Source organism: Fistularia commersonii, chromosome 16 (genome assembly GCF_037954325.1).
Source record: "Fistularia commersonii isolate RoL2024-O1a breed Wild chromosome 16, RoL_Fcom_v1.0, whole genome shotgun sequence".
NCBI lineage: Eukaryota > Metazoa > Chordata > Actinopteri > Syngnathiformes > Fistulariidae > Fistularia > Fistularia commersonii.
In genome coordinates this window covers 16,998,455-17,025,650 of record NC_141299.1, presented here as the reverse complement: position 1 = coordinate 17,025,650, position 27,196 = coordinate 16,998,455, and the positions used below count along the sequence as shown (strand labels likewise).

Genomic DNA, 27,196 nt, shown 5'->3' with positions numbered 1-27,196 from the left:
TTTTTTAGTAGCACTTCCTTGGCCACTTTATTCGTTTACTTCATTAAGAATAAGAATAAGAATAAGAATAAGAATATTACAACTTTATTTATCCCGAAGAAAATTGTTGTGCCAGAGTTAAAAGAAAAATATAACGACAATAAATAATAATAGAAAAATTGTATAAACATCAAAAAATAAGAGAAAAAGGGAGAACAAGAAATACAAATAAACTATAAAGTGTCTTCAGTAACAGATGAAAGATAAGGAGTGCACGAGTATGAAAAAATATTGTACATATAGCTGTTATGAAATATTGCACAATTATGAACATATATACAGATAAATTAATACAGTTACTTATTACAATTATTGCATAATCACATTGCACTTTGCACTTGTATTTTAAATTCTCTATAATGTTCTTTAGCGCAGCTGTGTTAGCGCAGCTGTGTTAGCGCAGCTGCGAGGTGTGGGTGTAAACGACCGGAAACCAAAGTCCTCGTATGCGTGATCATTATCGGACGATCGTGCAGGTTCTGATTCTACCGTAAGTTGGTCTCTGCGGTCTGAAAGGTCTCACCTAAGGTCAGGAGACTCAGGTCCTCCTCCAGGTCCAGACCTTACATCCCATCACCCTTGGAGATTCTCCACGTATTTTCTTCTCCGATCTGCATTTCAGAGTCTTTCTTTGCGTCTCTCTTCTGGATTATTCCTCAGGTCATCCCATGCCATCGTCCCACGTGTTGATAGTATTCCAGAATATTGTCTCAGGTGGTTTTACCCCGATTTCTAGGTGAAAGGGGACGTCCGTGACGTGACCCTGGATCGGGGCGTTCGGGGAGAGGATTAGGTAATGGGATGAGGGGTTCACTGACCCGCCGCCGCCCCGTGAGCGGACAGAAGTCTGAAACGGAGGGTAACACCCGATTAATATCACCGCTAAAAAAAGAAGGTCAGCGGGGTTTTATTTTCAGAAGTAGAGCACAGGTCAGCAAGTTTTTTATATTTCATTTAAAGATGTGAGGCCATCACCGCTCACGCAGAAACAGAAAAACTTTATTTGTCCCCGAGGGGGCGATTGGGGGGCACATGGGGTAGCGGCATGGAAGAGGTGAACATCATAAGGAAAAAATAAAATAAATAAATAAAATAAAAAAAATAAAATAAAATAATAATTAATAAATAATAATAATAATAATAATAATAATAATAATAATAAGAAGAAGAAGAAGAAGAAGAAGAAGAAGAAGAAGAAGAAGAAGACGAAGAAGAAGAAGAAGAAGAAGAAGAAGAAGAAGAAGAAGAAATAATAATAAATAAATAATAAAAATAATAAAAATAATGAATAATAAAAATCAAAAAGAGAATAATATATATATAAAAATAAATTTACAAAATTGTGCAATTTGCTGCAAGTTGTCGTTTCCAAATGGCTTTGCATTTATATATAGCTGTATAAAATCCGTTCTGCGTTGTGGTATTGTAGCGTAGCGTGATGCTACTCTGCGTAGTTTGCATCATTTTTTGTGTTTTTTTTACAGTAAGCTCGATCTCATTACAGCTCCTCAAAAAAGTTAAAAGTGCGGGTGAAAGCGGCGTTAAGAAGAATCTAAGAATCGCAGTCAATCTGATGAAGGAAAAATAGCTAAACGTGAGAGCGCAAGTGCTAATGACATGGCTAACAAGTTGTTTGAAGAACAAAAATGAGCTAAAGACGAGCGATGTGGCTAAAGGGGTGACTATGCAAACAAAGCAAAGGTCTCAAGTCTTAGAAGAAGTTGATAAGTTATTGTAAGTTTGGACGAATGAAAGACAGCTTGCTGGAGATAACATTAGCGTTAGCGTTAGCATTAGCATTGGCCAGGGACTCATTTGCCAAAAGGCTTTTCTTATTGAAGCTGATTTGGTGAAGGAAACACGGAGGAGAAGTGCTGGCAAGAGGGGAAAGAACACAAGAAGCTCAAATAATTAGGATTATCTTCTTTCCAGGATTCCTTTTTTGTATTTTTGCTCCAAATAAACACGTAAAAAGTCTGTTTATGGGGGCTGGAGAACGGATCAATGGGATTTACATTGATTTTTAATGGGAAAATTTGATTTGGTTCACGAATATTACAAATGCTTAGATGAACCTTCTGCTCTGACGGATGTGGTTTGGATCCATGGGACGAAAAATAAAAAGGTAAAAGAGGCGACGCCTCCTGCTTGTGACATCACAAAGGGTCTAAAATCTGAAACGGCTCCCAAAAAACACACAGAAAAACAACATTTTCCACAACAGGAAACCTGTGAATGAATTAAATTCATTCATTCATAATCCATAACGCTAGCAAGACGTACACAGAAACATAAAACCACTGAGTTGAGTCATCTGAGAAACCTGAAAGGTGTCGGACGGCCGAAACAATCAGAACCTCAACTTATTTCATGTAAAAGGCAGTAAGTTACATCTCCTGATTAGCGGCAACCCGTTATCAGAATAATAACATAATAATATGTTCCCTCTGTTTTTTTTGTTTTTTTTTTTACTTGTGAAGCGTCTTTGAGTGTCATGAAAAGCGCAATAAAAATCCCATGTATTATTATTATTATTGTTATTAAAGAATACAAACAAAACAAACATACAAAAAAGACTTTAAAACACTTTATAGCCTTGACTTTGACACTGTGTAGTTTTATTTATATTTCTTATTCTCCCCCCCCCTTTTTTTTTACTGTTTTTACACATTTCCTACTACTATTTATTATTGTTATGTTTTACTTGAAACTAAGGCACAACAATTTCCTTCAGGATAAATAAAGTTGTTCTTATTCTTATTCTTAAAATCAATCATTCCATCAGAGTTGACCTTTGCAAAGACTAAAAAGAGTGTTTAGCAGAACACAAAAGAAATAAAATTGATCAACTTGATGCAAAAGGTGCTTTTTATTAGTGCTAATTAATATGCTAGCGTATTATCTCTGCTGCAGAGTTCGACAAACACCGCTCAGCGTACCGTCTGTCCGAAAACAGCGAATTTTTATGCCAATTTTGTGGTTTACGCCGTGAGTTGCCTTGAAAGCTTTTAAAAGCTTTCGAAAAATACCCTCGTTGGTTTTGCGTTTTTGCTCGCAAAAAATCCGACCACCTTCATCGGACACGTCTCTGCGTCCCCGTTTATGTTTAGCGACGATTCAAATTGCAATTCTTATTCGCCGCTTTACCTTTGGCTTCTGGAAAGAAATATGAAGCGGGCCGCGTCTTGTTGACGACACGATTCTAAATAAAAGCAACACATTTGTATAACATCAACGGAATAAATGTTTGCGTTAACGTCCCGATGGGAACAAGACACTTTTAATGGAAAATGGGCAAAAACATGGACAAAAACATGGATTTCATTATCTTGTTTGTAGTTTCTTGTCATATTGTTTGGTCTCCAGGCTGGAAAGATTATCTTTATTTTCTTTCTTTTCTCTCAGTGCCATTTACAGCTGGCAGGTGTTTTCAGTAAAAAAAGCAGAATAAATGACCCCTGGACGCTAAATGACAGGCGGCAGGTGGAAATCATGGATGCTAAATACTGGCCTTGCTGGGATTCAAGCTGCAGGTAAGAAATGTAAACAACTTTGCTTGACAGGAAGCAGAAAGAGAGGCTGATAGCAACGTCCTGAGAGCGGAAAGTTTTTTTGTTAGTTGACAAAATGAACAGAAAATCCTCAAGAACATTCATCTACCTCATGACTATCCCGGATTATTCACGGCGTCTTGCATAACCATGAAAGGGCCGAGCGTCTGCGCTACAACTTGATCAGATAGTGGACGCCTTGGGGGGGGGGGGCGCTGCTTTCTGGGTTAAAGTGCAACTGAATTGTAGCGCTGGAAAAAAAAAAAAGGAAAAAAGGCAACAGGTCGCAGCGAGCAGGAACGCAAGGATACGACGAGTGTGGAATCTGGGTAAAAGGTCGCTGTGATGCAAGCGAGCTGAGAAGGAATGGAAGCGCAAGAAGCCGCAGCTTCAACGGGAAACCGTTGGGAGACGCGGAGAAGGTATCTCAGAAACAAGGTCAAAGTTCAACAGCGCCCGAGAAACCCGTCAGAATCCCATGGAGATTTAACCGCATTAAGGCTTTTATTTACTATTTACCCAAACACAGCAGTGGAAACTGTTTGCAGATGACATTGTGATCTGTAGTGAAAACAGGTGGAGGAACATCTAGAGAGGTGGAGGTGCTCTGGAAAGGAGAGGAAGACAGGATATATGTGTGTGAATGAGAGGAACCCGAGAGGAACGCTGAGGCTACAGGGAGTGGAGATCAAGAAGTTGGAGAAGGTACTTTGGGTCAACAACGTAGGAGAGTGTGGAAAAGAGGTGAAGAAACAGGTTCAAGCAGGTTGGAACGGGTGGAGAAACTAGTCAGGGCTACGAAGAGATAGAAGAACATCAGCCAGGAGGACAGGAAAGGTGGAGGAGACGGTGGTGAGATGATCTACAAACAGTATCAATCACCAAAAAACAGGAGGCAGAGCTGGAGGGGGCAGAGATGAAGATGTTGAGGTTCTCTTTGGGATCAGGAATGAGTCCATCGGTTAGATGTTTTGGAGAGAAGGTCAGATGGTCGGGTCGAGGGCAGAGAATTTATTAGTAGACGGATGCTGGAATTGGAGGTCTAGAGGAGGACCAAAGAGAAGATGGATGGGCGTCGTGAAGGTAGTTGTGGAGGATCCAGAGAATAGGGTGAGATGGAGAAGGTGGATTCGCTGTGGAGACCCTTGATGGGAAAAACCCAAGGGAGAAGAAGGAGAAGTTTAGCGACATGTGAGCAGCGTCACCAACTTACTCCTTAAATGTTGCTCTTTGCAAAGGATCCAGTGATCGCTCACAAACACCCTCAAACATACATTTTCATTGCACTTTCTATTAATCGTCCGGTTTCAGAAGCAATAAGTCAGTTTGAGGAAATGGAAAATGAAGAACATCTCCGTCACCAAAAGAAGAACCCATATTCTTCCCGGTGGACGGCGACGGTCCGACCCGACCGTCCGTGCAGAACCAAAAAACCCACAACTGTTGATCACATTATTCTTGAAACTTCCGGCCTCGTTTTGTTTTTCTAATCGACTCGCCGAACCGCCCGTCTGTTTTCAACCTTGCGTCCGACGGAAAGAACCTGCGCGACGGATCCAGACTTGTCTGATTTACAAGCCGACGCAAAATGAAAACGACGGCCGCATCTGTTGTTTACGCGCGCTATTTATCCGAACGACGCCGGTTCCCCCCCGGAGGGAAGAAGATTCTTCTCAGTCCTACGGCTTCGGCTTACAGACCGAAATAAACCAAACACCCGCTGAAAGACGATCGTACGCAAATACGGGGAAAAAAAAAAATACCATCTCCGCCGTGCCGTCTTTGTTTTAGCTTTTCTTGCAATGTGACAGCTTTGTTTGTCTGAGCATTCGAGACATTCGAATCCCGAATCCCCGGGTTATTTCTGTTCTCTAACCGAAGAGGCTGATGCAACACGGCAGACACATGAAAGCAACGTAACCTTTCACACACTAACCCACTGCTTCCTAAAAATCACGGTCCTCCCCTCCCCTCCCCTCGGGGGGGAAGCTCATGTACCGTGCATGTGCGGGGCGGCGGCGTCGTACGGCACTCGCCGAGCTCGTGACTCCAAAAACAAAAAAAAAAAACAAAAAAAAAATGGTCGGGAACATCCCCGGCTCGTGTTACCGGATGGAAAAAATAAATAAAAATTTCCAGATTAGGCGTCGCCGTCCGCAGATACAAGCGGTGACGCATAAACTTGGACATCGGGATATAATATCATAGATGTTTTATCAGCTTTTTCTTTTTTTTTAACATTTATTAAAACAGGTTCCTTAACAGAGTCACAAACATTCTTACAAAACCTCATAACAAGATACACATTATACTATACTGCTCAAAAAAATAAAGGGAACACTTAAAAAACACATCCTAGATCTAAATGAATGAAATATTCTTATGAAATACTTTGGTGTTTACACAGTTGAATGTGCTGACAATAAAATCACACAAAAATGATCAATGGAAATCAATTGTATCAACCCATGGAGGTCTGGATTAGGAATCACACTCCAAATTAAAGTGTAAAAACAAACTCCAGGCTGATCCAACTTTGATGTAATGTCCTTAAAACAAGTCAAAAGGAAACTGTGTTGCTTCCTGAGTGGACACTATGATTTCACACAAGTGGGATGGACTTGGAGTTACATTGTGTTGTTCAAGTGTTCCCTTTATTTTTTTGAGCAGTATATATTCTTTATAGGTCACTTATTTCCTCACTAGTGCGCAAAAAAACATCTAACTCAGTCAAATAGAGATAATATCTTCAACTCTCCAAATATTTTTTTTAATGGCTGCCCATTTGTCCAGATATAGGTCCGTCTGAAGTCGTAAGTTTGCTGTTCTGCCTCTGACGCCACTGGTCCAGTAGGTTTGTGGGGTTTGAGCCAGTTTACTGTTATCTTTATCAGCTTTTTCACACCGAATCTTTCTTTATTTATCAGGTTTCTTCCAGCGTCTGGAAAAGATATATGATTGCGTTTCGCGAGGAAAGGTGGAAAGACGCATGTTTGACGGATAAAACGACCCGAAGCTAATCTTTCCAATCGCCATCTTCTGCTGATTGTTCACCGTGACCTTCTGTTTTGCTCTTTACCTCCAAAAGAGAAAGCGAAAGATCGATTTTAGCATCAGACCGGGTTTGAGGTTGGTTACAAAAACAGGAAGAAACTTCCAAAAAAGTTGAACTTGCGGCCTCCGAGTCAGACGCTCGCTGAGTCACGAACGAAACCATTTTCCGAAACACGTGAAATGGCTGTTACGGTAGTCGGGCTGCGTGTCCTGGTTGGGGAAGCGAGAAACAGAAAGCGACCTCATCCTTCCCATTCTGGGCGAGGCTGCAGTCACGCCGGCGGGGGTTGGAGGATACGTGCAGCTCCGCAGCTTCCACCCTTGCGGGGGCTGTTCGAAATGAAACGTCCAGTTCGTGTGCGGAGGACGCGCCATTTACCAGTGGGAACAAGGGGAAGGGTCCGGGAGATGTGCGCGGAAAAAAGCAAACACAGCCAAATGCAAGGTTTTGCACGTCGGCGTTGGGTTTGCTCTGCCTTAATGCACTTTGTGACCGAGTCGAATGTAGAGCAAATATCCCGGCCAAAAAGGAAAAAAAAAGAAAAAAACTCTCGCTGAGTCGATGGAGGTGAAAAAAACGCAAAAAAATCACTCGCTAATGATTGGAGCGTTGATGCTCCTGAAGTGATCATCAGCTAATATCAATCCAATATAATCCATCGTTATTCTTCTTTTTTTGCCCTTCTTATTCTCGATCTTGTTGTTTTTGTTGCATATATATTTGACACTTGACAAAAGAATCAATGAAGTTTATCTTATCTTATCTTATCTTATTCCATGGAAGGCGCCCATGTCAACATTTACAGCCGTTACCCAAATTTAATTTTGAATTAATGAGAAATGTTTTCCTTTTCAGGTATCCATGGTAACCTTTTCTCCGAACAGGGTTTGGGTTAACTGCCAATTCCGATGAAATTAGAGGGCCATTAAATGTCTGCTGAAAATAGACGTCCTGTCTATACTTCTATTATTTTTTCATCATTGTTTGCATTTGGGGATCTTGCATGAAATGCTAGGCTAGTTATTAGCTTCTTTAAAAAAATTAAAAAAAATAAAAATCTTGCAGGCCTACAGGAGCTTTTTAAACTATTTCTGACGGCGCCGCATCTGTACCTCATCTGCGTGTCACGTGAACGGTGTGTGTGTGTGTGTGTGTGTGTGTGTGTGTGTGCTGGCCCACGGCCGGACTCTGTTGTCAGGAGTGCAATTGTAAAAAAAAAAAGCCCTGCCAGTTGAACTTTCCCCTACTTCTCACCAAAAGTTCTTTAGCATTCCTGTGGACTTGCAGCTACTGGTCCTCCGTCCCCCCACGTTAGTCACCCACTGAACAAACACCCGACGTTTTATGTTCATCCACATTAAAAAACAAGGAAATATGAGTCATATTATGAAAAGGATAACGGCCTCTCTGTTGGCAGAGAAGGTTGGAATACATTTGAACAGCTTCGTTTCCTTAAACGTTAAACTTTTAGGTCGCTTTTAGCCGGGAAGCCGAGAAATGAAAAACGCCGCTCGATTAATCGATTGGCAAAAAAAGAATCGCATTGACGTTTAGAAGATTAATTGAACTTAAACGGTGGAAATTGCTTTACGTGATTCCATCACGGAGGTTCTTTCGGCGCTGGTTGTTATGAGCGAAAACAAAGCTTAAAAAGTATTTAGCGTCATAACGAAACTAACATGTTGGTCCGTTGGGTGGCACGGCCTGGAGCTCCGTCTTCATTCAGACCTTACGTTGCATCACGGGGAGGAAACCACGACAAGACCTTCTCCGTCCCGCCCTCGCCGGCTCGTCCACGCCCGCCTCCAAGCCCTCCGAGCCAATCAGAAGAAGGCAGGGCTGCGGCTCGGCGCTATAAAACCCTCACGATGCCGTTCACCGCACATAACCAGAGAAAAACAGCATTCCCGTCCAAAGAGAGAAAGAGCGGAGGTGAAGATGAAGACGCTGCAGATTCTCTTCTCGCTGTTGGTCGTTTGCGCCAACGGAGCGTCGGGTTTCCCGGCGGACAGAAGAACCCTGACGGGCGGCAGGGACAAGCAAGCCTCCTGGGACGATGTCAACGTGGTGGCCCACGGCCTCCTCCAGCTGGGCCAGGGTCTGAAGGAGCACGTGGAAAAAACCAAAGCCCAGATGAGGGACGTCAACGCCAAACTCAAAGCCTTCAACGCCACGGTGGCGGCGCTGGAGAGGAAGCAGCCGGAGAGGCAGGACGCTCTGCAGGCCCGGGAGAGAACCACGGAGGAGGGGGAGAAGATGGCTGCAGAGGAAGGGGAAAGGGTGAGAGCGAAGATGGAGGAGGTGAAGAACATCCAGGCCAGGGTGGACAGACTGGAGAAGAGGGTGGAGGAAGCGCTGGCGAGGCAGGACGGCAACCAAAGCAAGAACGAGGGAATGCCGTTCATCCAGGTAGGATAATAGAAATCGCCTTTTGACCGGGACTTCCACAGAGACGATGTCCAGGTTCGTGTCATGACAAGAACTTCCTAAATCCGTCTTCTCTAGATGATCGTGGCGGCTCAGAACAGACGCATCGACCAGCTGGTGGAGAAAATTAAGCAGCAACAAGACAAACTGGAGAAGCAGAGCCGGCACCTGCAACTGCTGCAGAGCCAGGTGAGTCGGAAATCCTGCTAGTTTGCCGGTTTCTGATCGGCGGGGCCGCGACCTTCGGACCCGATGGGTAACCCCGAGAATCCGGGCTTTTCCAGGCCGCAAAGAAAAGGGTGAAATCCCACAGACGACGACACGAAGAGACAACGCTCAGCGGGGAAGCCAAGCCCAGCGACACCGGGTCAGGTAAGAGCCGTACACGCCGTAAGACACGACACTGTAAAATTCTTAGAACGGAGAACGCCATTAAAATATAATTTTTAAAAGTCCAAATAGTGAAATCAAACCTTTGCCCTTCCATTTATAACCCGTCTTGTTGGCAGAGTCCAAAGATTACATTTGCTTTTAGATCACGCCCACTAGACCGTCACCTCGGCTCTTATAGGGATTTTGAAGAGAAAATTATGCAGGTACTTGGCTGATATTTGTCGGTGAACGTCGTCTTATTCCGGCAGGTTCGGCACAAGATTGCCAGGATCTGTTCGCGCAGGGGCAGAAAGCCAGCGGCGTCTACACCATCCGACCCCGGGACGCCCGGCCCTTCAACGTCCTCTGCGAAATGACTCCAGGTGAGCCTGAAAGAAACCCTGCAGAGTGGCGGAGATGGTTTTCGTTAAAACACAAAACGCAAGAGCGTCAGGACCTCTTGGAACAGGCTTGTTGATCTTCTCTGTGGTCCTTGCAGAAGGCGGATGGACCGTCATCCAGAAACGCCTGGACGGCTCCCAGAACTTCAATCAGCTTTGGCAGAGCTACAAAACGGGCTTCGGCAACCTGAGCGGTGAGGATGTGCTTTTGAGTGACGGGTTAGAATCAAAAACACAAAAAAAGTTGAAGTTTTAATGTCAAAGTTCTGCATTTTAATCATCTTGGCTGTTTCTCCCCGACCAGGTGAGTTTTGGTTGGGCTTGGAGAACATCCACACGCTCTCCAAACAAGGCCGGTACCTGCTGCAGGTCGAGGTGACCGACTGGGCCGGACAGACGCACGTGTCCCGATACGGAGTCCGAGTGGACGGGGAGCAGGACATGTATGCTCTGCACCTGGAGCCGGATTCACTGTCCGGAGCTCAGGAGCGTCCCGGCGGCGCGTCGGTTCTCCGGTTTTCTACGGCTGACAACGACAACGATCAGGCTGCGGACCTCAACTGCGCAGAGCTTCTATCAGGTGAGCTGATTTTTTTTTTTTTTTTTTTTTAAATCGGTCCAAGATACCATGAGACACCTTCCGCTCTGGAGAGTTAATCCAGCAACTGCGATTTGTCCCCCGGCAGGAGGCTGGTGGTTCAGGAACTGCGGCCCGTCAAATCTCAACGGCAAGTTTCCCAGAACGCCCAGCCTGCATCCCAGGACACAGGGCATGTTTTGGTTGACGGCAGAAGGGCAAAAGACCTCCGTGAAGGCAACGGTTCTCAAGATGGCCCCCGTCACAGTGAAGCAGTGAGTCTACGAGTGGAAGGAGCCAAAGAACCGGAGGACCAGAGTCTTCCTGGAACCAGAACCCGCTCGAAACCTTGCAACTTTACAGACTGAAATATGCACCTTTCCGATCCGCCAGCACTGGATCCTCAGAAATGCCGTGCAATAAGATTATCGCACGTTTTCAGTCACATTGACTGTTGAACTCTTCCCCCTTCATAAGGGGCCTTTTTAAGCAAATTTACCTTATTCCTTCCAAACCTCCTCTATGTAAACATTCCCATTTCACCTGCTTTAACGTCTAACATTTACACTTGAGACTTTTAGATTTACTTCAACCGAAAGGATGACAATAAATATTTTTAGAGGCCTCGACAGGCTTGGTCTTAGCTCATTTATTATGAACACTATTAAAGATTGACTAAAATCCAAAGACGTGCCAATGTTGCAACGTTCTCTTCTGAGATCTGAGTGACTTCGGAAGATCCAGATCAAATTCTCGTTCACGATTAAATCCCCAAATTCATACATATTACCAATTTATAACGTAACTAATGTGCATGTTCGTTTCTGTACGTCAACTTTATTTTTTAATATTTATAACCCTGATGTAACAGTTATGTCTATTTTTTATTTATTTTATACCGACTGCTGTCTGCGACTTACTACTTGATTTTAGGACATTAAGAGCTTCACTGTCTTTTAAAATAAAATCACAAAAGTGATTTGTGTTTATGTCTTCATTTGGCATTAGCTTGACTTCCAATGAATATCATTGTTAATTTTCATCATTTCTTTGAAGCTGCTGCCCCCTGCTGCAGATAAGAGGATAAACAAGTTCTTCTGCAGTTCCAGGAAAAACCCAAATGGTCTGATGATTTAAAGATTTTGTCATTTTAGATGTAACTGCGACTGCATTGTTATTACCATCAGTTAACCGCTCGCACATCGACAATCGCACAACCGACAGTGACAATCCTGAGAAACGAGCCGGACTCCATCTTTATTTAGTCCGTTTCGTCTTTGCGTTTTCGCTCCGCGACTCTAAACATCACAATATGAAAACAACCTGGCCGTCTTGTTACCTGTAAAACACGCTCAGGGTTTATTATCAAGACGACCCGCCAGTGAAAAGCTTTCAGTAAAATTCAATATGGTCCCATAAACATTTCGCCGCTTTTTCTTCGCCACAACTCGGCGACTATGAGTTTAATTATGTACAGATCGCGGCCGCTCGTCCGACTCTTTATTTACAGGGTCGCTGTCGTCATGCCGACAAGCTTTTGTCTACCGGGGTTGGTTTGTTGGCGCCGAGGAGCTAAAAAAAACTAAAAGAAGTAATCATGTGAGGGAACAACAGCTATTTTTTTTTTTTTTGTGCATATTTCATGACAATCAGTAAAAATATATCAAATTCAAAATAAAATTGGATGGCGTTTCAAGCAGAAATGGCACCCAAAAAGAAAAAAAAACGGTATCATAGCCGCTTCGGTGGCTGTGTGAGTTTTTTCGGAGACTTTGCATCGCCGAGAAATACGACCGGCAGCGTCACGAGCGACGACCGTCTTCGCACATCTTGGTTTTAAGCGAATGTCGGACATTCGTAAGAGGGATTAAGACGTTTCAGAGCTTGAAGCAATCCAGCATATTGACCGACGGTAGAAATTAAAAAGAAAAAAATCTCTTACAGCGGTAATTTCCTTAAAGGCTGAATACGCGAGTGATCTGTAGATCTCATAAAGCAGCAGCAGCAGCGGCATCTTCTTCACAGTTTGGCTGAGACTCGGGTCGTCATCGATGGAAGAAGGTGCAGATGAGCGTTTGGGACAAAAAGGAGGTAGAAATCAGAGGTTCTGTTGCAGGAAGTGCAGAAGCGTGATCTCGTAATGTTCTCCGGACTCGGGACACCTGATGCTGTGTCGCTCATTGGGATAAATCTGAAAACAAAAGAAGATTTGGGGTTTTTTTAAACCCCAAAACTGAAGCATCAACAGCAACTAATGCGCCGGATTACAGGTTACTTTACTATCGAAAACCGGTTCATTTTACATTCTCGACTGGATTACCGAAATTTCCGCTACTTTTTTTTCCGCACTCTTTGAACGCTGCAGCTATAACAATGATATGGCTAATTTATGGATTTTTTTTATTTTTTTAGTTCGCGATCTCAGGATTTTTTGGGATTTACCGCCATAAACCATGATTTCCGCTGCTCCTTTTACCGCTGCTCCTTTTAACACACAACAATGAACAATGACAATGAACAAATGAACAGGGAATCTCAAAATCTTCAACCTTAAAAAAATAAAAATAAAAAATCTCACCCACTTACTGTAAATTGTAACAATTTATCTGTATATATATTCATAACTGTGCAATATTTCATTTCATAACAGTTGCATGTGCAACATTTTTTCATACTCTTGTGCACTCTTTATTTTTCACCTGGTACTTAAGACACTTTATAGTCTTGACTTGTTACTTAGACACTCTAAGAATAAGAACAACTTTATTTGTTGTGCCAGAGTTTCAAGCAAAACATAACAATAATAAATAATAGTAGAAAATTGTACAAACAGTAAAAAAATAAATAAATAAAAGGGGGGGGTAAGAAATACAAATAAAACTATAAAGTGTCTTAGTAACAAGTCAAGGCTATGAAGTGTCTTAAGGTCTTAAGTACCAGGTGAAAGATAATGGTTTATTTTTATTTATTATTCTCCCCTTTTTTTTTTTGCAATTTTCTACTATTATTTATTATTGTTATGTTTTTCTAGTAACTCTGGCACAACAGTTTCCTTCGGGATAAATAAAGTTGTTCTTATTCTTATGGATTTTTTGGCGCCAGCCAGTTTTACGCCGCCAAAACATTTAGTCATCGGACCAATTAAATGATCGTGAAATTCTGTGGCCGTTCAATTCCGACACCGCAGAAGACTTTAACGGTTTGAATGCTCGGGAGGAGGACCAATCGAAAATGGATGGACGGATGGACTTTTCCTGTTCTTATTTGTTAGAAATCTTTTTCATCAGCCGTGTTACAGGCACTTTGTGGGAAAAAGCATTACCAGCAGATAATGGTGAATGTTACCGGTATGTTGCAGTTAAAAAATAACTGTGTCTGTGTAGCGTCTTTCTGTGTACGTGGACACCTGCGGCTTATAGACAACTGCAGCTTATATTTATGTACACATAGATTTAATTACCGTAATTTCCGGACTATTGAGCGCACCTCAATATAAGCCGCACCGGCTAAACCAGGGGTCGGCAACCCGCGGCTCTTCCCTCTTTACACTGCGGCTCCGAGTGGCTTGGGAAAATGACTTACAAATATTTAATTGAAGCGTATTTCATTTGTGTTAATTCCTTTTTTTAAACTTTAGTTCTAAGTTGGAAGATTATTGTGATCTTGAAATATTAAATAAAATTATATTTATTATTTTTCGCCACTCAAAATAACGTCACACTCGCGGAAGCCGGTATACCCGCCAGCCGGTAAAGTCCCGATTTGCAGATGCTGTGCGCAGAAGTTCAGGAGCAAAAGTCCCATAAACCGGGTAAAATAAATATTTATGAAGATATTTTTGCAAATATTTATTTTTTATTGTTTACCGACACAGTGGTTTTTTCCCGATTTATTTTTAAAATTCAGGTCAAGGCTCTGCTAAACGCTCTGAAAGCCCAAAGCTCAAAATGAGTTTATTACATAAATAAAATTACATTTTCTCTGTAATACTTTGTGAATTTCCGAAGCAAAACACACTACACACTTATTTATATTAAATGTCAAGGTGATAAAAAGCAACATATACAGTGGTACCTTTATTTTAGACGTCAAAAAATAATCGCGGCTCCCGGTGTTTTCTTTTCCGAGGAAACCGGGTCCAAATGGCTCTTTGGGTGTTCCGGGTTGCCGACCCCTGGTCGAGCCGATCGCTATCTCGGTCTTCCTCCTGCGCACTAAAACCGTCAAAGTCGTCTTCTTCGGTGTCGGAGTTGAACGGACTCAGAACTTCCCGGTCATTTCATCGGCCCGATGTGACGAGGATAAACGTTTTAGCGGCGTGAAGCACGTTAGCGTCCCCCCACCCATAAAAGTCCATATATTAGCCGCATCGTTGTTTACCTGAGAAAAGTCGCGGCCTATCGTCCGGAAATTATGGTAGTCATTTCTAGCCGGTGCTGCTTATATTCAGGTGAATCCAAGTCACTGCTCATACCTGGAGGCTGTACGGCTTCCCTGCCCGGATGAGTTGGGACACCAGGAAGTTGGTGTGGAAAAAGTGCACATTCTCATCAAGAAATCCATGCAGGATCAACAGCCTGTTGGGCCTGTGTTTCACACACACAAAAAAAAAACAGTTCGAGCATATCGCCGGGGGGGAGCGGAGCAGATTAAACACTCGGAAAAGTGCGGGAATTTTCTAAAAAACTCACTCGTTGGGAAATTTGTCAACATGCAGGGCGACGGAACAAGCCTCGTAGCCCTTCTGGTTGTTGCTGGGCGTGTCCAGGTAGCGCTCGGTGTAGCCGGTGTCGTAGGCCATCCACAGCGTCACTGGAGCGCCTGCGATGGCCAACTACGAAAAAAAAAAAAAACAAAAACATCAACCTCATATAAGGTCGGAGACATATGTTTTTGTATTTGTGCAGAAATTCAAAGTAACAACCTTCTGGGGAAGGATTGAGATGACAATGTTTTGTGAAGTTCGCTATTATGAAGCAAAATGATTCCAGGGACTTACAGATTTACTTTTCCCTGATTTTAAAAAGCTTTTTTACAGAGAAACCTTGAATTCGTCCCGTGACCGAGCTCATAATGCAATTTGCCCATGAATGAATTGAAACACAATTAATCCGTACTGACCCCCCTTTTAATTAATGTGTTTTAAATTTAAAAAACCACTGTGCTTTAGAAGTAACAAATAATGTATAAAAAATACAAATACATCACAAAAGAGAATGTAAAGAAATACCGATGGACACCGAAGGAGATGGAGTTTTTCATTTGGTGCTCTAGTGTTGAACTTTACTTACTGGTTGCACACTTATTGCCAAAATAGATTGCTTAATGTAACTTAAACACGATGCAACACTTCATCACTAAGCTTAATTTAAGCAGCGGAGTGAATGCCGCTCCTCTTTTTCAAACCTAACCTCCCCGGCCGGCTTTAAATCAGTGTTTCCCAACCCTTTTTGAGCCACGGCGCATATTTTACATAAGAAAAATCACACAGCACACCACCAAATAAATATCTCAAAAAAAAATGTAATGAATTAGAATGAAACCGTAGTCTCAATTTACTTAGTGTGAAATCTAATGTATCTAATATCTGTAGATTCGTCAAGTTGCAATGCAAATTTCCCACTGATGTGCAACTTTTCCAGAACCCTTATTTCAAAGTCTGAAGACATGTCATCAATATGTCTGGAAATGGTATTATTTTAGAGAACTGGCTATTTCTTTATCAACGCCAAAGCCGAGCATTTCTTCTCCAATGATTTTGCCGGCAGGTAGTATTGATATTTTGCTGTTTGGATTTAGAGACGAGTTCAGCAACTTTATCGCAGCTTTCACCGCTTTCTCACTCGTCTTGGTCGTTTTCAACAACGCTGCCTGTTTGTTTACGCAGATACAAGTACTTTTTATTTTAAAAATGTATCACGCAAAGCGTCACTAATCCCTCTGATACACAGACGCACAGGTTAATTCACCACCCGTTGCCATGGAATGGACACGCTGCCCACATAGACGTAGGAAGACACATTATTTGCGTTGGATAAATCATTTTCGGACCAATCGGGTGAAAGTGGGCATTTTTCCACGGCGCACCTGATGATCTCTCACGGCACAGTGGTTGGGAAACACTGCTTTAAATGACTCTTCCGCCGGCCGCTGCACCAAATCCACGTAAACATCTCCCGCCTTCTCACAGGTGATGCTCTCGGTCACGGTATCTCACCAACAACACCTTCTCAAACGCTCCTTTCGCTCGCTCCTGACTCACATCTCAGCTTGCATCATAAATCAAAAAAAAACCCTGTCTCGTATCTCGTGGACGCACGTGTTTCTCTAACGGGTCATAGTGTTAAGTGCAACATTGTAATCCCGGCATTATCAATTATTTCCAATGAAAAACACGTCATTAGGAAATATTGCGTAAAGACCTTGAAGACGTCGGGTTTGTGGACGAGGCCCATGAGCGAGAGGAAGCCTCCGTACGACCAGCCGTGGATGGCGACGCGACTCAGGTCCACAAACTTGTACTTGTCGGCCACGTGATGCAAAGCCTCCACCTGGTCCTGGATCTCCACCTGCCCCTGACCAGAGCGAGGGACGCACGTGATTGACGTTCGCGCGCCGTTCCGTTTCAAAATCCATCGGTAACGTAAATACCATCTTGTCCTTCACGCCGCCTTCGAACACGAGGCCGCGTTGGCAGGAACCCCGTCCGTCCACCACCAGCACGGCGTAGCCCAGAGACGCCAGTGTTGTCAGACGCAGGTACTTCACCCCTTTGTAGGAGTTATTCACTAACTGGACCTGCAATCCAGAGAAGAAACCTCGGCCACTGCTCCTCCACTGATCATTCTTCAGGAATTCTTTCTGCACGGTTCATGCAAGCATTTCAATGAATGTTCATAGAACATATTTATACATTCTCTGCCAGTAGGCAGAATTAGAAATAAAAATAAACTAAAAAAAATAAACTATAAAGTGTATTATTTATATAACAGTAATAAATAAGACAAGAAAAAAAGGCAGAATTAGAAATAAAAATAAACTATTGAGACACTTTATAGTTTATTTTTATTTCTAATTCTGCCTTTTTCTTTTTATTATTTATTACTGTTATATTTTCTGTAACTCTGGCACAACAATTTCCTTCGGGATTAATAAAGTTGTTCTTATCTTATCTTATGGAGTCGTTTATTAAACTTAAAAGGGTTAATATAGCAAGCTAGTAAGCAACAATAAACACACTTTTGTGTCAGACGCAACTCTTTGCTAATGCTATTGTTTTTAAGATAAGATAAACTTTATTGATCCCCATAGGGGAAACGGCGTAACAGTTAAAATGTCAAAAAATCAAAAAGTTAAATAAAGATGAATATAGAGACAGAAGACGGAAAATAGCAAGACAGCAAGATAGCAACAACTACAACAGGGATAATAATGGACAACATAAAGGAACAGTAAGGGGGAAAAATACACAACCAGAACTAAACGACAACATAAATAGTGACAATAAACAATAACAAGAATAGAATAAATAAACAAAAACAGGCAGGATGTGTGCAGGCTGGGACCAACAAGGATAAGAAAGACAAATTGAAGTTGTGGACGCAGCAGAGATGCTTCTCTGGCCGGTCCGAGTTGTGAGACCTCCGGACTGCTGTTGTACCGTCTGATGGCCGTGGACACAAAGCAGCGTCTCGAGCGTTGTGGTCGTTTAAAATCTAAACATTTAATCCACGTGTTTGTGCTGCTTCCTGCAATTCGGCTTCACAGCTAAAGGGTCCCGCTACGCCCGGAGTTACTCCTCTCCGTCTCTACATCTATTATTTTTGTGCGGTCTTAAACTCATCCATCCTTTTCTTTTGCAGACACGAAAAAAGTTTGCACAAAAGGCAGAAAATACACCTTGGAGCACCGATAAAACTCAGTTACTGTTACTCATTTTTATCTTGAGGTGAGGTGACTGACCTGGGGGCCGCCGTAGACAAAGACGACGGTGGGGTGCTTCCTGCCGGGAACCAGGTGGTGCGGTTTGTACAACATGCCGTACAGCCGGAAGCCCGATTTCCCGGTGAAGCTGAAAATCTCAGGAGGGATGTAATCGTGCGGGCAACCTGTGGGAGGACAAGCACGTCTCGGTCAATTCGCTCGTCACGGCCATTTTCGAGTCTGAGGCTGAGCGGTGCGGCCTGGAGTTGGTGTTCTACTGCGCAAAGAAGTGAGTTATTGTAGAAAACACCACTGTCAGGATTCCCACACTTCTTCCAGGAACTTTCCTGGACTTTTCCCAGCGACTGTCAAGCGGGCACGGCAGCTCCTGATGAATTCGAGTCCTTATCCCGCTCGGCCGGGACGCCTTGCCGTTTTCCTACTGCTTTTGCCAATTTCGATCGGCAACAGACGCTCATATCTGATAAAGTGACGGAAAGTAAGCGCCGGGCCGTGACATCTGACCGATGCAAAGTCCAGAAAGAAGTCGAGGACGTTCGTGGGGACGAAATACAAAGAATTGAGAATGGGTTTAATACCGGCAGATTCCATCATGCTCGCCCAGAACTGAGGCTCTTTGTGCAAGGGGTCGCTGTCGGACGCGTTCAGCTTGTAGATGTGCACGCAGGGCGTGCTGGTCAGGCTGCTGTAATGGCTGATGAACATGTCAAATGTCTGCAAAGAAGGTGAGGGAGGACGGGAAGTGGATTAAACTACACTTTTGAATGTAGCCGAAAGATAAACAAGAGTATGCACGCGATGCGGTGAGTGTTATACCTGGCTCACGGAGCAGCTGTGGGAAAACCCGGGTTTGGTGAGTCGGACGATTTCCCCCGGAGAGTCGTAGCTCACCACGTAGAGGTGATGCTCCAGGGGGGAGTCCTTCGTCCCCTGGAAGTAGACCAGTTTTTCTCTCTCGTCCACCCAGATCTGTGGAGTGGATGAACGCTGTGACGGACACAAAGACCAGAACCGTGTGGAAAAAAAAATAAATAAAAATTAATCTCTGGTTTGGAAGGAGATTTTAAGCAGAGCTGGCGCACGCTCAGTCAATTATGAAGGTTCAAGGTTTATTTTTCTTCAAGTTTTTGTTATTATTTAAGAAAAAAAAAATCAGACAAACTTTATTGAAATCCCTTTGTCACAGAAGCGTAACAGTTATACTGTCAATAAAAAAAGGAACTAAATATGAATATACATATAAGTATAAATAGAAATAGAAAGGCAGAAGACAAAAACAAAAAAAAACACCAAAAAATAGACAACAAAAACCAAGTCAAGGAACAGTGAGGGTGAAAAACGCACAACTAGAACTAAATAACACTATAAATCCATTGGTGTTTCCAACACCAGCTAGTTTAACAGCTGATGCACTTTTTAGTGTGACCTGTTCTTTTTAAATCTACTATTCCTCCTTTGTAACGATTACAACTTAAGTACATTAATATCTTGACTTATGAGTTTAATTCTCTCCATGACCGAGCTCATAACTCACTTTGTTCGAATATCAAGTTTCCCATTAAAATTAATTGAAATGCTATCAATCCGGTCCTTTCCCGCTCCCCTTGTACTTTATAAATAACAAATAATGTATAGAGAATTATAATACATAACGAAAGAGAATGTAAAGAAATAAACTGGTTTTAAGTGTATTTACAATGAAAACAGGGCAAAGGGAGCTGGGTTTTTCCATTTGGTGCTACAAACTTAACGCTACAAAGTATTGCTAAATGTAACTCGCTCTCTGAGCAACATTCATTCTGTCGCTAAACTTAATTTAGTGACGGAATAAATGCCGCCCTTCTTTTTAAACTGACACTTTTTAATTCTTTTTAAACGCTGCTTCATAGACGGCGGCGGCCGCTTCGGTGTCGAACGGTCATCCCGCTCGCTCCTAACTTCTCAGCTCGTATCACAAAGCTAAAAAATCCACAGAGCGATGGCTTGTATCTTGAAAACATTCACTCAGAAGTCAAGGAGATGAGAATGAAGAACTGGCTTTACAGCTCAGAGAATTCCTTTTCAAGCCCTCCAGGATCTCACATACCGGCACAAACAGAGACGCTAGTTAGATACTAGTTTTTGGTTACCTTTGCCCCGTGATTCGCCAACACCTCCCACTCCCCGCTGGTTATCGTCACCTCTTGCTTGACCGGACAGGTGAAATCATCTGTGGAGAGAGGACAGAAAACGTCACGAGCGATCGGGTTGCACTCGAAAATCGTCATTTTCGACACACACACCTTGGCTGTGTGTGTAGCCTCCGGCCCAGTCGTAGCAGCCTGGCTGTAACACTGAGGTGATCTTATACAGGTGGCAGAACCCCGTCTTGGACTCGTTTACGGTTATGAAGGTGATCTCCCCGTCGCCCGTCTGGACGAACGGATGGAAGATGTCGTGGACCTGTAAAAAAAGAAAAAAAAAAAAAAGATGGTTTGATTGCTAATTGCAAATGCTAATAAACTACAACGGCGTTAGTTGTTTACGTTGATCCAGATGTTGCTTGTCTCTTGGTAAATGATGAAGGGATGAACTGCACCGCTCAGAGCCTCCAGACTCTCCTGCCTGCCGGCTCCGTCTTCGTGCGACGGGATGAAGAGGTTTGGAGGTAACAGAACCAGCCGGAGGTGCTGCTGCCGTCGATCCATCATCGCCGCCCAGGCACTGACGCGGGACAAGAGAGGAGCATTTGTGATTCGCGCCGAGCCGTTGGGTTTTGCGGGCGGTAGCTACGGGATCGTTCCTCCAAATCCATGCAGTCTCTCTCCACCTCGACGCGTCAGACGTACTATCGGCCGTCCTTCGTCCAACCGGCCCTGGTGATGTATTCGGCGTCGGGGAAAAGGCTGCTAAACGGCACCGGCAGCTCTTTCTCCTGTGTGCTGACAATCTGCGGGAGGAAGACCGTCAGACCGATGACTTCCTGCTCCCAGGACGACGCCAACGATGCTTTCTGACTTGTTGCATGAAGCGAGTAGCGAGAACTTACTCTACCCGTGCTGTTAATCCTAATTTCCACTATTTTCAGACTGATAGCTGGATTCTTGCTGCCTGAAAATGCAAACAGACAGACATTTTTTATCAATGCATTAAAAGAATACGCAGTATATTTAACAAAACCCTCTGGATTCACGACATCAGGGCGTCACCAGCAGGACGACTGGGATCAACAGGCTCATCGCCGAGTGAATTCTAGCAAATCCTCTATGACTTTTTTTCTCCATTCTGTCCATTCTTATCCTTGATGTTGTTGCTGTTGTTGTTGTTGTTCTCTGTTGTTTATTTACGTGTGGATGTCTTTTGCTTTTCTTGCCTTCTAATTGTCTAATTTATATTGATATTCATATTCATCAAGACTTATAACATTAATTCTATTCTTATCTTTGTTTCTTGTTCACCCTGCCTATGTATTTGTGGATGTCTTTTGCTATCTCTTAAGTGTCTCTTTGTTTATATTTATACTCATATTTACTGATATTGTGATTGTTGCGCTTCTAAGACAAAAAACTTCCCCTAAGGGGATCAGTATCTTATCTTATCTTATCTTATCTTATCTTATCTTATCTTACAAAGTGTACATCTTAGACAGGGAACTGCAAAAAAACAAGAATGTGACCTTTGGTTTTCTTATATAAGTTTTAACACTTGCAGAATATCACAAATGCCAAATTAAAATAAATTGACTCTCCAGTGAGATCCTCCCATCCGGTCAACTGCGCTTCTGTTTTCTACTGCAGTTCTTTTTTTATTGTAGTTCAAGTTTTCTGAAGGTACTTTTGTATTTAATACTTTTTTCTTACTTTATTGGTTTTTGATGTACCCAGATTGCTATCACAATTAAATTTCCCCGTGAGAATTAATAAAGTCATCTATTTATCTATCTATCTATCTATCTAGGTCAACCATTTCCCTTGCTGAAACTGTCAGTAATTAAGCTGAAAGCTATTTGTCAGGTGAAATACCTGCGCGTGGGTATCGGTAGATGTCGGTCTTGCGTTCCTCCAGCGCCGGAGACGGAACGTGAATGATCTCCACCTCAGACTCGTCGACCTCCTCGTACAGAATCTGCAATGTTTTCGTGCCGTCCGTCTCCGAGCCGGAAAAACCATCTGGAACAAAAGCAGAGCAACACAAATGTTTCCTCTGAGACGAGTCGCCCCCATTTTGTTTCAAAACGCATTGAACACTAAGAGCCCTAACATTCCAGTCCATTAGTAACTTGGTTTAAACTGAGAAGTAGCAATTTCATGATCAGGATAGACGACGACGTCCACGTTCTTCTCACCTTTTTGTCACTCACCTTCTCGAACCGCAGGAGACCACCAGTAGCCTGTGAAACGGTCAAACTCCTCCTGCGTGACAAATGTGGCGACCCCGGCAGTTTTCGTATCCTCTTTTGGGTTATCGATACCTGAGAAGAAACCGCAGTGGCATAAAAACAACAGATCGGTACATTTGAGGAGCACGAGATCATGAAGCTTTTCCTTCACAGACCTTTATGGCAGAAGGTGAGTCTCTTCTCTTCCCCCGTCTCGATGCTGGTCACCCAAATATCATTGTTGTTGATGAAGCTGATAAAGTTGGGGTCCGCTGGACAGATCTTGGGGTCCATACGGGTGCCTGAGCAGTGGCTCTCAATCTCCACGGGGGTCACTGGGGATGCCTGATCAACAACAGTTGAAGACAGATGAGACTGGAAGCGGAAAACATCAACGTACGTCACCCGTGACAAATTGTGAATGAACCTTTTGCAAAGGTCGGTAAACTTGGTATTTCGGGGAAACCGGTCAGTTCTTTTATTGAAATGATATACAGTAGAACCTCGGCTTACGGATTTGATTCGTTCTTTGACTCCATTCGCGAACCGAATCCATCTTTCCCTTCGAAATCGACGTAAATCCCATTTGGATACATCTTTACGGGTTTATTTGTGGCGAAAATACAGAAAGGAATTAAAGATAGCCTGAGTTATTACTGTGTTTCTGGTGTTCTTTTTCCTCTTGCCAGCACTTGTACTCTGTGTTTCTTTCACCAAATCAGCAAAAGCCTTCTGCCATACATGCAATCTCCAACATTCATCCAAACTTCTGCCAAGACCTTTGCTTGGTTAATGTAGTCGCCCCTAGGATGCCCTAAGATTGCTACTGCTGGTTGACTTAGCTATATCATAGTGCCGGAAAGATCTGTAACACAATCGCCGCTCTCACCTTTAGCGATCATTTCCTTCTTCAGATCGACTGTAATTCTTAACATCATATCACAAGCACTTTTAATTGTTTTGGGAGCCATATTGAGGGCTAACTTACAGAGAAAAAAAAAAAGAGTTTAACAGGCGAACAAAACGCTGAACGATGTAAACAACGCGGCGTAGCGCGCGAGAGTGCTGCTACGCAAGACTGCTGCTGCACTACAACACCACAACGCGGAAACCTTGAGGCTTGTTTGCGGGTCGATTCGAATTTTTAATGGAAAACTCGTCTAGCAGGCCGATTTGTTAGTGATAAGTGGGGGCGCCGCTGTAATACCATGTAATATAATATAACTGACCACCCTGAAACTCACAATGAAGCTGTTGTTAGCACCGTCGCGGGCGTAATACAGACTGCTGTTGGCCTGGAACAGAAAAAGGCCGCTGGGTCTGTGGTAGTCGTAGGAGGTGATTCCAGACACCCCGAGGCGTTTTCTCTCCCGGAGCAGCTCCTCCTCCCGGGAGAAGCCCCCGTGGTGAGGGCTGGCCTGGGGTCGGAGGTGACAGTGACACACACACAGTCATAAAGCCGTCTGATCGAGGTCAAGGTCAAACATGGCGTGGAAAAGAAATGGTAGTAGCACGTCACTTTACCATCTAAAGCAAAACCCGACACGAAACGCAACCTCATATCGTCGCTCAAGAAAGTTAACCGTTAAATGAGATGTTTTCCTTTTTACCTGAAAGTGATCCAGCATATGTTTCCATGACAACAACAGGAGGGCATCTTTGCGGACCTTCTTGGGAATGTCCGAGTAAAGCAGAGAGTTTTCCCGGCTGTAAGAAGGCATTCCTAGGGGGGGAGGAGCAAAAAGTACACGTCCTGTAAACGGATAGTTTACGACTCCATTTGCTGTCAAAGTCCCCCAGCTCACCAAGGTAGTAGATGCGGTGCGACTGTGGGCTGGTCTCGTCCTTCTGGACGAAGTGGAAGTCGTGCGGAGCCTTTTTCACGGCCACGCCGCTGTTCTTGCGACTGTTGTAGATGATTTTTCGCAGGCCGTCCCACGTGTGCTTCTCTACCTGAAAGTATGTGGGATTCACGTCCTCCATCTCCACCACCTCCGTGCTGTCCGAGAGCTCGTCCACCCCCATCGCGCCGGCCGGTGTCTCTCTGTGGCTGCGGGCAGACACGCAGACGGATCTGCTCAGATAAACCCTGAGCGACAGGGCGGCTTTACAAACTAAAATCGCTGTCACTTCTTTCTTTCAGCTTTGGGGAATGGAAAAAAAAAAACAACTTTGGTAATGTTTCAAATTCTGAGTTGGGTTTGGAGAAGGAGTGGATTTCCGTTATCAGTGATTAGGCCTTTAAATGATGCATCAATCGATCGAAAAGATGCTGTTGATCCATTTGGTTTTTTTTTCAGATTGTACATTTGAAAAGGCAGCGGGGTCGACGTGTCATTTTTCATTTTGCCTGGTATCTCCAGAAATGTTGCATAATTTAGGAAAAACACCGAAGTTCATTTCAAGTTAAAGTGCCCCAAGACATAAAACCCCCACCATCACTGACACTGGTTGAAGGTTAACAACACACACATAAACATACACTCAGTACACCCCTTGGTCAAATGATGCATTCAGTTGTCTATCTCAGAGTCCAGTTATGCGGATTGAAAATGTTTGAAAATACTTACTGACAGACATCTTTTTCAATTTGAGCGTTCGACGATGTTCACGTACCTGTCCTGGCCGTCTCCTGTTTTTTCTTCAAATTTCAGTCTCTTTACTCTGTGCATTAACCACTGAATGACCCTGAACCAGATGTGGCACCCTGAAGAACAGAGAGTTAAAGACAGGACAACTGAAGACATAGGACTCCGAAATTCCTGACCACTGACTTGGTAGAAAAAGTCTAACCAAGAAGTCCATGAAAAAAAAAAATAACACCACACCCAAACTAAACTCTCATGGAATCGACAGTTAAAGTGATAAGGCCTCTCGGATGAGAAGTCAAACGTCCTTAAAAATACCAAACAAGTCCGGTTGCTACGACGAGATCTTTTTTTTTTTTTTTTTTTTTTTACGACGGATGTTGCTTTTTTTTACAGCGATGCTGGTTCTGCTCGTGGCAGACATCCATGCGTTGCTTCATCAAGGAGCTGGAGCTTTTCAGCCGAGAAGAGGACCGCCACAGTCCCAGCGGTTCGGTCCTGCTGAGAAGTGTTTGGGTGAGCGTGACTCAGCTGCATGACTCTGACAATTCAACGCCTCTCTCAGTACTGTGACAAATGTTGCACCGGTGCTCCACATTTTACTGGAGACTTTTTTTTTTCCCGCCTGCTGATCTGTTTCTTGCAGCTTTCTTGAAATGCATGTTCTACTCAACAGCATATAATATTTCTATTCAGCGTATAATATGATGGACCGAGTGTGAAGGAGACAGTGATCTAAACCATGACAAGAGATCTTCGTCCAAAACAGCTTGTATAAATGTAGGTGCTTTTACCTGCTAACATTGACAAAGACTTACCAAACCGGGTGTGAAAAAAATTAAAATAAACAATTATGCATCCATTAGTATTTGGTCTAAATAAATAGAGAAATTAACTTGACTTAACTGAAGAGAAGACAGTTTTGATGATGATTTTAGTTTACCTGCGCTGATAAGGTTTGTTTTTTTTGTATTTAATTTGGTAGACGTTCAACACTGTCCATGCATTTTGCATAAAACACTGCATTGTTGTCCAAAAACTGCTACTGCTTATTTGACCACTTTCCCATGCGGTATTTCTGCAGTTTAACTGTTAAACAGACGCGCTCCTTGACGTTGCAGGTCTGCGGTGTAACGTTCTGGTTACGCTAGGAATGTAAACACCAACAACCCGAATCACAGCTTCACTGACAGTTCCCTTTTCATTTGCACATAGTTGTTCTGTTTACTTTGCACCGGCGTTACCGTTTCCCTTTTGACCAACCATAACGTGAAACTAAAATGCCACAAACCTTCTCTGCAGACGGCGGACAGCTGGCCAGATGTTTTCGGCCCATCGGTTCACAAACCTAGACAGTAACTTGCAAGTGAATTGACGCTCCGTGCACTAGCAGATTAGCAAACGTTAGCAAACAGAGTACTTGTAGAAGCTGAACATAAGAGTGACACTTTTGCTCATTTTGTCTAAAATGCTCAGTCGAAACACTTCGAAAGCTGTTTTCCCTTTACCGACCGTTGAATGAATGATAAAATTCAAGGAGGGTGGATGTAAATAAACGGGAGATACGAGTCACTAAGCTAGCATGCTAGGCTAAGAGCGCGTTTTTTTTTTCTAATGACCTTTAATCCGGATGTAATTAGGTAACTGACTTCCGGTCGTCAATACTTCTATATCTATTTGTCTTTTTCTCTGTTTTCTCTCACAGTCAACATTTGGGGAAAAGCATTTGGCGCTGCTCGATTCTTTACAAATAAAATCCAGTTTTACACCTGTTAGACCGCCTTATTAAAATCCAAATTATTCAATGTATCGATTGTGCCGACAGCTTACAAAAATGCCAATTCAGTTTTTGTCAAACCGTAAAGTGACCACATTGACATCCATC

General features: G+C 43.2%; 2 protein-coding genes across 7 annotated transcripts; one reads left to right on the top strand and one right to left on the bottom strand.

Annotated features, from left to right (window-relative positions):
- Window positions 1-466: 466 nt before the first annotated feature.
- On the bottom strand, window positions 467-27,195 carry LOC147226112 (dipeptidyl peptidase 9-like). 6 transcript variants are annotated; one of them, XR_015107249.1, is made up of 21 exons: window positions 25,340-25,816; window positions 24,529-24,773; window positions 24,334-24,446; window positions 23,968-24,141; window positions 22,900-23,068; window positions 22,706-22,816; window positions 22,368-22,514; window positions 21,395-21,456; window positions 21,195-21,295; window positions 20,892-21,069; window positions 20,649-20,808; window positions 20,496-20,575; window positions 19,183-19,353; window positions 18,945-19,080; window positions 18,385-18,530; window positions 17,074-17,283; window positions 16,845-16,997; window positions 15,114-15,256; window positions 14,897-15,008; window positions 12,365-12,613; window positions 467-886 (listed from the first exon to the last, which is right to left on the bottom strand). XR_015107249.1 is itself a non-coding variant. In XM_086161350.1 (21 exons), the coding sequence occupies exons 2-21, from the start codon at window positions 25,393-25,395 to the stop codon at window positions 12,521-12,523; spliced, it is 2,760 nt and encodes a 919-aa protein (XP_086017476.1). In that variant the 5' UTR covers window positions 25,396-25,430; window positions 26,603-27,195; the 3' UTR covers window positions 11,663-12,520. The 6 variants fall into 6 exon arrangements, 5 of the variants coding, with proteins under 5 accessions (XP_086017476.1, XP_086017472.1, XP_086017475.1 ...); XM_086161350.1 differs by lacking the exon at window positions 467-886 and adding an exon at window positions 26,603-27,195 and having other exon boundaries at window positions 11,663-12,613; window positions 25,340-25,430; XM_086161346.1 differs by lacking the exon at window positions 467-886 and having other exon boundaries at window positions 11,663-12,613.
- Window positions 8,526-11,396, top strand: LOC147226113 (angiopoietin-related protein 4-like). Its single transcript, XM_086161352.1, has 7 exons — window positions 8,526-9,054; window positions 9,151-9,261; window positions 9,357-9,444; window positions 9,714-9,827; window positions 9,944-10,039; window positions 10,150-10,425; window positions 10,532-11,396. Exons 1-7 carry the CDS (start codon window positions 8,584-8,586, stop codon window positions 10,699-10,701), a joined length of 1,326 nt encoding a protein of 441 aa, XP_086017478.1. The 5' UTR covers window positions 8,526-8,583; the 3' UTR covers window positions 10,702-11,396.
- Window position 27,196: the final 1 nt, after the last annotated feature.